The sequence below is a fragment of the Desmodus rotundus genome, chromosome 8 (genome assembly GCF_022682495.2).
Source record: "Desmodus rotundus isolate HL8 chromosome 8, HLdesRot8A.1, whole genome shotgun sequence".
NCBI lineage: Eukaryota > Metazoa > Chordata > Mammalia > Chiroptera > Phyllostomidae > Desmodus > Desmodus rotundus.
The window spans coordinates 13,557,601-13,569,822 of NC_071394.1; the positions used below are offsets into that span (position 1 = coordinate 13,557,601).

The window sequence follows — 12,222 nt, forward strand, 5'->3', positions numbered from 1 at the left end:
CCCTCCCTGTTTATTAATAGAACCTCCATTTTTTTTTCTGGACACGTGGGTTTCTAGGGCTGCCATAACAAATACCAAAAACTGGGTGCCCTTGAACAACAGAAATACATCGCTTCAGAGTTCCAGAGGCTGGAAGTATGGAATCAGGTGGCAGCAGGGCCATGCTCTCTGATCGCTCCAGGGGAGAATCCTTTCTTTCATCTGCCAGCTTCGTGTGTTTACCGACAATCCTTGGCTTCCTCTGGCTTGTAGATGCATCTCTCCAGCCGCATGGCCACCTTCCCCACGTGTGTCTTCACACTGTCTGTTTTGTGCCGCATCTGTCTCTATTTCCAAATTCCATGCCCCCTTTTTTTCAAGTACACCAGTCATATTGGATTGGGGCCTAACCTAATGACATCATCTTAACTTAATTACCTCTGTCAAGACCCCATTTCCAAGTAAGTACATTCTCAGGTACTGGCGATGAGGACTTCAGTATATCTTTTTTTTGGATCCTTGACCAAGGACACATTTATTGATTTTATAGAGAGAGGAAGGGTGAGAGAAAGAGGGAGAGAAACATCAGTGTGAGAAAGAAACACTGATCAGTTGCCTCCCATATGTACCCCAGCCAGGGACCGAACCCACAACTTAGGTGTGTACCCTGACCCGGAACTGATCCTGTGACCCTTGGTGCACGGGATGACACTCCAACCAACCAAGACACACTGGCCAGGGAAAATTTCAATATACCTTTTTTTGCGGGAACACAATTCAACCCACAATAGTCACCCAGAATAAACTCAATATTTCCCAGATTCCCTTGCAGCTAAACATGGCCATATGTGGTCATGTTCTGGTCAATGGGATATTTCCAGGAAGTGTCTTTAAAGGAACAATAGTGCCCTTCTCCTCCCTTTCTGCCTTTGTGAGCGACTGGAACGCAAATCTAAAGGCTAGAGTTCCAGCAGCCATCCTAGACCATGAAGTGACCCTGGGAACGGCAGCTGAGCAAAGTGAAACTACAAAACAAGTGATTAGAGATCGCAGAAACGTACCTGAGCTGTGGACCCCTTCCTTCCAGCTCTTACATGGCAAGGAAACACTAGTCTTTGGGGCCTAATTAGGGCTGATACAAGGCTCTGGACTTCTTCAGCACATCACACACCAGCAGCAACAGTAAAGACACTGTGATATTTATCTTTACTTTCTAAGATACTTGGCTTGGTCACAGATGAATCCATGAGTACAACTTTGGAAACAGAAGCCGAACCTTAGTTGGGACAGTTTTGAATTTATCTCAGGTATAGGCCAATCTGCTGGTGTTGATGATGGTGGTGGGGAAGGCGTTCCCTGACTTTACACCTGGAGGCACCTCCAGGGGTCCAGCACAAAGAAAGCCCAAAGCAGAGCCCAGAGCAGATCAATTTAGGAGCAGCTCACAATTATACCAAGATGTTCCTAAAATTAGCCATGTCTTTGCTTTGTAAAAGATGACTTTTTCTACAGTTGTGAATAAAAGTGTTTAGTTCCAACTTGGTGTTCAGCAAGCTTAGGAGCAAGCATGAAGAAGCCCACCGATCCAAGTGCAGCAGTCCGCAGGGCCGGGACGTCGTGTAATGCCAGCCATTGCTGGTGCTAAGGTGCACGTTTGAGCAGCTCTGAAATTGAGTCACAGCTTACGGTTGATGCCCCTGACACTTGATGAACTATGTTAGATGATGCTCACTGAATGTGCACCGCGTGGCAGGCATGGGCTCGATGCTGCGTGCCTATTTTCTTATTAATCCTCTCAGTTATGTCATGCGGCCATTCTCATTGCCATTTTAAGATGAAAAACGGAGCTTGGGATTTCTAAGAAAGTGACGGAGTTGCAACAGCACACTGCAATAAGGCAGAAGCATATGATTACACAGAACCCCGCAACATCCCATTTCGGCTACTGTTTTGTAATTTGGTGTTACATGTTTGTAAATATAAACTGACTTAAGCAAGAATCGGCCAGAAAATGCAGAGTAACACAATGACTGTAACAATATGATAATTGATACCTACAGGCATTTACAGAGTGCTTATTATGACTTTTTTTTTACCTGTTAGTGGTGGGAGGTGGGGGAAGAGGGAGTTCCATCTCAGCTAAGCTTGGTGGCTGCTCCCTATACTGGCTTCTGATACATTCTTTAGGATTCTCTTTTTAATAGCCAATCTTGCATTATAGTTATTAATTCTTTACATTCTACTTTCCCTGTTAAATTATGGTGCAGTTTCTTTCTAATGACTGGGCTCAATCACAAGGACATACCAGCCAAGGTCCCATGAAGTGGTACATGCTTGTATTTCCAGTCCCGTAAGTGCCGAGGGGACGATTCTGATCGGGAAGATCTGCCTGCAGAGAAGTGCTGTGTCCTTAGGGACTCCCCCTTCTAACCCACTGTAAGTCACTGGAACCCATGATTTTACCAACTGGAATTTCTGGCAAACAGAGGTAGCCTTTGCTCAGATGTCCGCCTAAAGGTTTTGCGATTTGATTTCCCTGATGGGACCACCCAGGCACTCCCTTTTGAAAAGCAGCTACTGGTTTACACACCTGGCTCCTAGAGGCCTTGTGATCTATGACTATTAGAAGTGCCACTTGAGAGGTGAAGGATTTGTGGCTTCGATCAGAGCTTAAGTAGTTATCCTGGCCCCTACAGAAGGGGTGCAGTTGGGACTCAAACGTCCAGTGTCTGACACCATGACCTTGGACTTCACCATATGCCCCAGCGCCAGGCACACACTGGCAACCAGGAGTCCTTCGTGAGCACAGGATTGGCCACGAGAGAGAGAGAATGTGAGGGGTCCGACGAAGGGAAAGAGAATGACTGGCCTGAAGTCAGACGTGCTTCTGGGGCTTTCTGAAAGTGGGGAAGAGGGAGTTCTGGGAATACGGTTGCCAGATGCAATCGGCCAGCAAGGACCTGGAGTCCCGTGGAGTGTGGCAGTGGCTGTCTAGACAAGCTGGGGAGCAGAAACATGGGGCCAATGGGAGGAGCGGGCACAATTCGTGGGGCACAAGGCAAAGGCAATTTAGACTGGAAAGGTTGGAGTTCAGGGCCAAACATCACAGAGGCCTGAGCAGTGGAGCCAGGACTCTGTCTGACTCCCAAATCCCAAACTAATTTCTGGTAACAGAAATGACGACCGTGCTTGTGCCCAGTGGGAGGGGACTGGCTGGCAAGGGGCAGGAGGGAAGCCCCTGCTGTGCAGGAAATGGGCTATGGTCTGACTGGTAGTTAGGTACACGGGTGCAGACGTCTGACAGCACTTACCCTGCCACACACTCACATGAAAATCACGACTCGGTTTAACACACAGTTTTACAAAGCTCTTGACCTTTCCTCCCCTGACTCACTCATTCTCACGGGCGGTGACCTAGCCCCCAAAGGGGAAAAGAGGACCTTTAACTGTGTGTGTGTGTGTATCCACACATATACATACGTATACATGTTCATATACACACACAGAGTATATAAACAGGTACATAGTACACCTGTAGTATCCGAATTCCATAGGGGAGGATGATCAAGAAAAGAAATGTCCTGAAAAGGCTGCTTCGGGGGAAGGTTGTAAAAAACAGGCTGAGAGACCCTGCCCTAACTCACTGCTCCCCTCCTTCCAAAATTCTCCCCACACTGCGATCCAGTCACGGCTTTCATTCTTTTCTTCTAGGGAACCACGTCCCCTTCTGGGTTTCTTCTACATGGACTAAATCGTCTGTGTGTGTGTGCATCCCGGCACACACGCGAACACACTTCAACGCTGTGTGTGCACCTGTGCACGTAACACACCAGTATACATGCATGAAGTGCACAGATACGTGTGGGCTGAGTTGATTTCTGTTCATTCTTTAGGTCTCAGCTCAAGCATCCTTTCTTGGGGGAGTGGTCCCCGTCCTCCCTCCCACAGTCCTACAAAAATGAGAAGCTCTTACTTCAGTTTGTAACTCTGCATTCAGGAGTGAAATCATTTGATGAGTGTCTCTTTCCCTCTCTAGACTGTACACCCCACGAAGGCCCAACCGGACGTCTGGCACGTGGTAGGTGGTCCCTGAATACTGATGGAGCTGTGCAGAGTGGTCCCGTCTCCCCGAGGGCTGTCAGAGCCAGACCTGAAGGGTGACTAAGGAAGGGCACAGAGCAGCAAAGGGATCTATCTGAGCAGAGGCCCCAAGAGTGGCCTCTTGTGCTGGCAGAGCCCCCACGGGCAGGGCGGCCCTCTCCTCACTCCCAGCTGTGCCCAGTGGTGAGCAAAGGAACACAGACCCCATCTCCCAGTTGACTGAGAAATGGTGCCACCACTGCTGGAGTGCGACGTATCACACTGCGGAATACAGTCCCTTTGCCCCCATGTATGACTCTCCTGAAATCAACTGGAGAGGAACTACGTCCAGAACATCACAGAACGCATCTTTGTTTCCATCTGTGTGGATTATCACCCACAACTTGCCATTTCAGTGCCTGAGCTGTCTTGGCTAAATTAATTAGAAATTTCAGATGGTTCACCCAATGCGGGCTGTCTTGGCTCAGGGAGAAAAGTCCATGAAACACACAGGTTTGTCAGCCTGGGGAGGGAAGACCAGGAGCAGGATTTTGACATTTTTCCTCTCGATGAGTAAGAACAAGTTTGAAAGGGGAGGAAAGGAACACAATGACCACTAATTTCTTACTCTGACTCAGGTAATTCTGTTTTTGTATGAATGAGCCAAGAAACAGAGAGAAAAGAGGCCCCACAAGTCCACACCCGTCAATTCATCTCAGCAGGGAACAAGAAAGGGCCGGAGTGTTGAAACCCCCGGAGAGTTGGCTGGCCAGGGTGGGGGTGTTGCGTGAACACTTGAATACTGTTTCTCACAGGATTTAATCATTCCCACCAGAAAAAAACAAACTTTCCAGAAAAGAGCAAGGATTATCTTTCATTCCTTATTTGTAAGTGTGGCTCGAATTCCTTCCCGGTCTGAAGGCTGAATGGTTTGCTCTGACAAGCATTTGACTAAACTAACAAAACCGTGTATTTTGCATCTTTCACTTGGCTGACCTGTAAATTCTAGTCCTGACCTAAGTAAGGGGCTGGGGCCAAGAATAAAAATTATTTATTTGACCTTCTTCGAGCCAGCACAGGTGACCATGTGGCCACCCAACAATTCCTTTTGAATTGAACACAAATTCCCCCGGGAGAGACAGGAAAGGTCATGCCCTGAACTGTTTCCAAGGGGGTTAAGGTTTGAGTGGAATTTATCATCTATTGACCTCTGCCTCATGGGTTTTTGTTTTTTTGTTTTGAAATAACGCGACAGGAAGCATCATCAAGGCTTTGGGATAGAGACCAGATTTGAATCTAGTGCTGACATTTTCAAGCGGGGTGATCTTGGGGAAGAGATGAACTGGGTTTGGGTTTCCTCATTTGCAAAGTAAGGAGAACATCACCCACCCCCCACCTTCAAGAGCTGTAAGAAGAATAAGAGATGATGAGTGTGAAATATGTGGGGACACACGCAGACGTTCAAGGAGTGAGTTCCTTAGCCTTTCTGTAGAAACACCCATTCATTGGATCACTCACCAGATTTGCTTCTAGCACTTACTAAATGCCAGGAATCCTGCTAAATTCTGGGAATACAGTCCTCAAGGCAGACAAAGTCTCTCCATTTATGGAGCTACTGGATGGATAGACACTAAACATCTAAGTACTATTATCAGATTCTGGTAAACATTATGCTTTTAAAAAATCAAATGGGATTATGATAAAGAGTCACTGGAGGAAGACAGGGAGGATATCAAAGGGTATTTAAGGAAGGCTTCTCTGAAAAATTGACATGTAATCCGAGACTTGAATGACACCAATAGGACCAATCCTCCAGCCTCAGGGGGAAGGCCAATGGTGCTGTAAGCAAAACAGGGCAGTAGATAAGGTTATGGCCGGCAGGGCCCCGATCACAGACTCTGTAAGCCATAGAAGGAGTCTGGAACTTATTGTATCGAGAAGCTATTAGAGGATTTTAAGTGCCAGAGTCACTTAATTAGATTTGCTTGAGGGGCAGACATAGGCATGATTATGATCTATCTGTGAAATTAAAAAAATTTGCCTCCATTAAACTGAAGAATAGCTACTGGAAGATCATGTAAAATAAAGTTATGATAATGTCCAGAAATGGGTTTAGAATTGATGTGATTTTTCTAAAAAAAAAGAAAAAATAGAAGATGCCATTAAAGACTGTGATATGAAGCCATGTTTAAGTGATAGCCATTAAACTGTAGCCTGTGAAACTGTAGCCTGTGGAATTCTCTTTGGAAGAAATTTTATCCCTTTCAAAGCAGAAAAAAGAGGTAAGAAATAGAATTCCACCTCCTGCAACAGGTTTCTTCCTCCAAGATTTCAGTGTTCAGATGCTGACATTAAGTAAATTCATGTAAGGAAAGGGCCTGGCACAGTGCCGAGTCAGACAAACAGAAGACACTCAATAAATTCTAGTTCCTTCTCTTCTCCCCTCCCTGGACCGGAAGCTACTGGTATACAATTCCTAAAGGATGGGTGGAGAGTTGCCAGAGAAAAACTGTAGGAAACCACCCTCTTCTAGATAAAAATACACTGCATAGGTTGACTTAGCTTTTGGTGAGTCCCATATTTCATTCTCCATTCTAGTTGTAATGCCAATGAAATGTCTCTATGCCAGAGGTTTATATATTTCATCATTTTTTAAAGTAAAAGAACCTTCAAAATAAGAATGACTCCAAATCCAAAGATGCTGGCTCAAGTGAGAATTTCGATGACAACATAGCTCTTGTTTTATGAGCATGGGAGGGGAGGAGAAATGATACAGTAACTTGTTAGAAAAGCTGTAACGAATTGCTGTCTCTTTTAGGTGCGTCTTGATTCAGACAACAGTAAAGATCAGGTTATAGTCTGGAGCCTCTTGTAACATCAGCTTCCTTTTTGGTCTCTCAGAACAAACATCCTACTACTAATGAAGAGGAAAAGGGCACCGAAGGAAAGAGGGAAAACAGTGGAGTAAAGGCACAATTTTCAAACAAGCTTGAAACAGTGCAAAAGTCTAGTATTTGATCAAAACACCTAAACTCAATTCCACTGAGAACTGAAGTCAGGTTGGAACCCTCCCTGCTCTACACATTTACCCGCATCTCAGCAAGCCCGTCCTGCAGCTCAGCTGCCTGTCCCGCCCCCACAAGTCTAGGTCAGCTGTGTAGAGGCTGCAGGCATGAATTGCCTGGGGGCACTCGGGTCAGGTGGTCTAGGCACAAAGGTCGCAGATTTCTCTAGTCCAATCCAGAAAAGAATTGCGATAAATCTTACCACTCTCCTTAAAGACCCATTTTCTGTAGAGTTCTTCTAGACTTTCTACAGATGTAAATTTCAATAGGCACCTGAGGGTATCCCCTCATCATGGACTAAGGGTTCCATTTCAACCAGGCACAGGGCTCCCCTTTGGGCATGCAAAGGTCTAGAAGTATTCACAGGGGGAAAATGGCACCCAGTCTCCTTAGTCTGAGGCCTGTGCTTTCCACATACTGGTGGCCCACATCTTAAAACTTCCCCACCCCCCAAAGTGGGTGGAATAGAGAGAGAAATGGTACTCGTGAGAAAGCAGTGAAGTGACGCAGCCACAGTGAAAGTACAAAAACCCTGCTGGAGGCAGAGGCCCCCAAGGCCCACCTGCAGGCTCTGCTCACACTGGAAAGCAGGAGGCAGCCGGGCACAGCCTGAGGGGCCGCGTGCAGCGCAGAGAGTGACAAAGGCAAAGCGGGGCACTCAACACTATCCTGGGCCAGATCTTGCCAGTCAGAAGTGCTAAGAGGAGGCCTCTGGCCAGAACTTTGGACAATTGCTACCAGCCGGACCAAGCAGCTCAATCACTGCCCAGGTCAGGGCATGCTGCTTAGGGTAGGCACCCACGTCCCCACACAGCACAATCACACACGCAACCCTGCCGTTTCCACACAAGGCCTTGCGGGAGTGAGAGGTCAGTGGAAACCACCTTTAGTATTGGATTATACACATGGCTCTTTATGTGAATGGAGTTATTTCATAACCAACACATATGGCAAAACTGGAAATAATTTATTCAGTGTTTTCTATAAGAAAACAATGTACTGGGCAACTGGAATGAATACACACAGGTAAAGTCCACGGAAAGGCATGATATTCCCCGTCATTTTCACTTAACCAATAGTACAACTCGAAACTGTACCTATATCTCCATCTATCTACTCATTCCAATACAGAGTTTGACCAAAAGCAGATCCTTAGAGCAGTTACATATGGCGCTATGTCTTAACAATCTGAAGATTCCACTGATGTGTTTCTATTCAATGATAAGATGCTGTGATAGGCAATATAAACAGTATTTTTCTCGGCTGGGTGTAACAGAATTCATAATGTGCTAATGTGCTCTCTGACTTTCCAAGAGAAGAATAAAGTGTACAGTAGTTTTGATCGCAGAACCTCAGGACGGGGTATTTTCGGTCGGACCAGAGAGCTGCGCAGCAGTTTTGGAAATGCGGCTGTGCTGAACTCCGCACTGCTCTACAACACAGGAAAGCTACCGTGCATGCCCTGGGAAACTAAGGATACAAACCATGTGAAATATGGGGATATGGAGTTGGAAAAAATTGTGCCAGGTTACCCACCTATCAGGGTACATTACATTAAGGAGTTAACTAATTAATCTGTTGACAATGCCTAAATCAGGTATATGTGTTAATCAATAAGAATTAACTTATTGGTTAATAAGCTAATTAACTTATTGATTAAGTCAATAAGGATGCACTAAAATCAATGTAACACACTGACCAAGCAAAACAGGGTCTGTAGCCGCAATATCAATCCTTTGCTTTCCCCCAAAGGAAACAAGCTTAAATCAAGGCCCCACGGCAAGTGAGTGCACGCTAAGGACTAATACACTCAGCCAAAAATAATTTATCCCAGGTCCTTTATCATGGAAATAAAACATAAAACTCTTCCTACAGCCAAGAGTTCCATTAGAAAATAAACAAATCAGCACAGATACAAACGCTCGCCCTGGATGCTCCTGGCCAACTTTGCTGCTCTGGGTTCCTTTGGTGCTGAGCCCACTGCAGAGCTGAGGACATAGGAAGAGCCTCGGTCTGACACAGACGACCTCAGCCAACAAGGCTTCTGGAACTTGCCAGAGCACAGGGCCTGGGGAAACTGTGCCTCCCTGTATGAACGAGGTGTTTGACTTGGGGTAGGGAGGTGGGGCAGAGTCAACCTGGAATCCCCCAGCTGGCGGTAACCTGGGCTCTGTGCTCCCGTGAGGCAGCTTCTGCTCCCGCCTTTCTGCCCCAGCAAATAAAGCAATGCCAGAGGGAAGGTGCTGGAAATCAGAGCTGTGCAGATCCAAGCCACGCCTGGTGCTTTCCTGCTTTCCTGCTCTAGGAAAAGGGTTGATGGTGGAGCTAAACGTCTTCTGTGGAATGTTTTACAGATGACAGAAGAAAGAAAAAAAAACTACGCTAGATAAAAAGTGTTTTGGAGCAGAAAACCAATGCAGTCAACATCCTCTTATATCACATTTTGGTATAAATAACAACAATTTGTGTGTGTGTATGTAGATGTATGGTACATGTTTGTGTATATACACACACACATATACATGCATACATACATACAAGAAGTCTGGGAGCATGTAACTCAAAATGCTAACTCTGCTATACTTTACTGTATACCCATTATACTTCCACAAAGCTGCTCAAGTGTTAACAGTTCTTATCTCTGAGTGAGGAAAGATTATAAGCAACCATCTTTTCCTTTCCTGCTTGTCTGTCTTTTCCAAATTTGCTTGACAATGTATGCACTACTTTTGTATTAAAAATACATGAAAATTATTTTTTAAATCTCACACAATTCATTTGATTTTTTTGATGTTTCTATCATTCTTTATACTTCATCACGTGTTTCTACATATGTAACTGCTAAAACTTCAGAAGAAAGTGGTTATCATTCCAAACGGCTCTGAGATGTTACAGGACTCATTCAAAGTCAACGAACTAGTGACCAGCAGAACCAAAACGTGAATCTCGAGTTCTTCCAAATTCCACAACTTGTGTGTTCTTTTTCTCACTCTTCCCTGCCTCTGTGGTCGGGCGTGCTCTGCTGGCTGCACCAACTCCACAGGAATACGCTTCATATAGAACAGAAGTAGTATAGTTACTATATAAGATTTAAGCCAAAAGTAACTTTTTTTTTCACGCTCAGTGTTAGTTAAGGGAAGAAACATGAAAAACCAAGGGAGGTTTGGAGACCAAGAAGGCTCCGTGGGAGGGATAGGAAACCTTTTTGCCCTTGTTGCTGCATCGTACACTCTTGGCTCCATTTCAACCCCATTCAGAAAGGGAAAAGGAAAGGACAAAATGGGACCGAACACTAGGGTGAGGAAGGACAGACGGCACCGATGATAAAACAAAGTGAGAGGCATTCAGACACCGCTCTGTCAGAGGTACCTTCATTCCTGCTGCGGCTGCAGGGCCGCTGGGGTCCACGGCCTGGATGTGGCACGGCTTGCTTCCTCGCACCACGAAGCCCCAGCCAACAGCATCACCCACAATCTGGAGAGGAAAACCACAATTAGCTATCCACAGACACGCCCTGGCAGTTTGCCTGTGAGAGAGAGAGAGAGAGAGAGAGAGAGAGAGAGAGAGAGAGAGAGAGAGAGAGAGAGAGAGAGAGAGCGCCAGCCTGGGATTAAGTGTGCACCGTGACACATTTCTTCTCTGCTTCACCTCTGCGCTGTCAGGGCAGTGGAAGGAACACTTTGCTTCTACCATAAACACAGGCGTATCTCTGTGGGAAATGTGGTCAAGATCACTTGTTCGGCAGAAAGAAGCTCCTTCTGTGAGGGCACTACTCAATAAATAAGTGGCACAGGGCCTCTTCTGCAACTTAATATCAGAGTCAAATGCTAAGTGCAGAAGGTCTTAAACACACATGTGAACCTTCTCTCCAGATCCAATTTCTGTTGAGTTTGCTCTTTTCCCCTAAATCCAAATGATACATTCTTCATGATCCTGCTACTTCATTGAAGTCTAAAATAACAATTTAAATTACTAATGGTGAGAAATATGAAGAGTCGTGGCTTTCTTGAAACAGTTTTCTCTACCAACAAAAAAAGTGAAAAACTACACCAAGTTCACAGTTTACAAGTAGAGGCTGGTCCAAGACTTGTCTGCAACTAGAGAGTGCCTATTCCTGTAGAATCATTCTTAGAAACAGCAGTTACAGCCCCGGGGCAGCTGCCAGACATGTCTTTGAAATACAGATGACACATATTCACAATCAATTCCTAGCAATACTGGCACTGAAACTGAGAACCAAAAATACAATCAACTGTCTCTTGAACACTAGAGACTGAGGAAAGGCAGGGAAACCAACGTGAATTTTGCGGACATTCTCAAAAAAGACTTTCAGGCACTTGATTGGCTTTAGGGTTTGCTGTTACTAGTGCATTATACCTAGTTTCACCTCCAAATGCACAGTTTACCTTTCCCCCTGAGGCAGATGGATTAGCAGTGTGTTTTGAGTGGACTGTCTGTGACTGGCACCATCCTATTTTAGCTCCTCAGTGCTCACTGCGGGAAGCAGTCCTTGACAAATGTTTGCAGTGTGAATGAGTGTGCAAAGATTTTCCCCCCGAGTCAATGAAATAAGAGTTAGAAGAGAAGTGTTCGAAACAGGAGGTCGATGTAGACGTGAAGAGACTGAAGAAAGAGGCCAGGGCAAGGAGACTGGGTGAGGCGCGGTCACGCAGAGCACTTCGATTCTGTGTGAAGAAAACCAGCGGGGCTGGTAGGCGTGCGAGGAAGGCTGAGGGACCTCCAAGAAGGGGCAGGTGGTCAAGAGGTGCTCACAGGTGTGTGGTTCGCTGCCCGCCCCCGTCCCCCCCGCCAATCAGGTGCTTGCTTGTATAACTCAAGGCATGCTAACATTATCAAAAGCACTATTCCTTATGGTAGAACAATCTATCCCACAGTTTTCTTTCTCTGCCTAAAGGCTCTCCTCACGTCTTAACAATTTTTAGACTTAATTGTAACTAGAAGGAACTGTTAACAGTATTTGTACTACCATTTGCCCTCAACTCTGTAATTATATTATAATAAGTACACAATAGAAGTTGTTTTTAAGGACACATCAAAAGGAGTTTAAAATGCTATATTAATAATAAATATCAAATCC

General features: G+C 45.5%; 1 protein-coding gene across 2 annotated transcripts in view; it reads right to left on the minus strand.

Annotated features, from left to right (window-relative positions):
* Positions 1-12,222, minus strand: part of DEPTOR (DEP domain containing MTOR interacting protein) — a 114,749-nt gene that overhangs the window by 22,841 nt on the left and 79,686 nt on the right. For both annotated transcript variants that reach the window (XM_053929828.1, XM_053929826.2), the window contains exon 8: positions 10,494-10,598. In XM_053929828.1, coding sequence (XP_053785803.1) covers positions 10,494-10,598 — 105 coding nt within the window. The remainder of the gene's footprint in view (positions 1-10,493; positions 10,599-12,222) is intronic.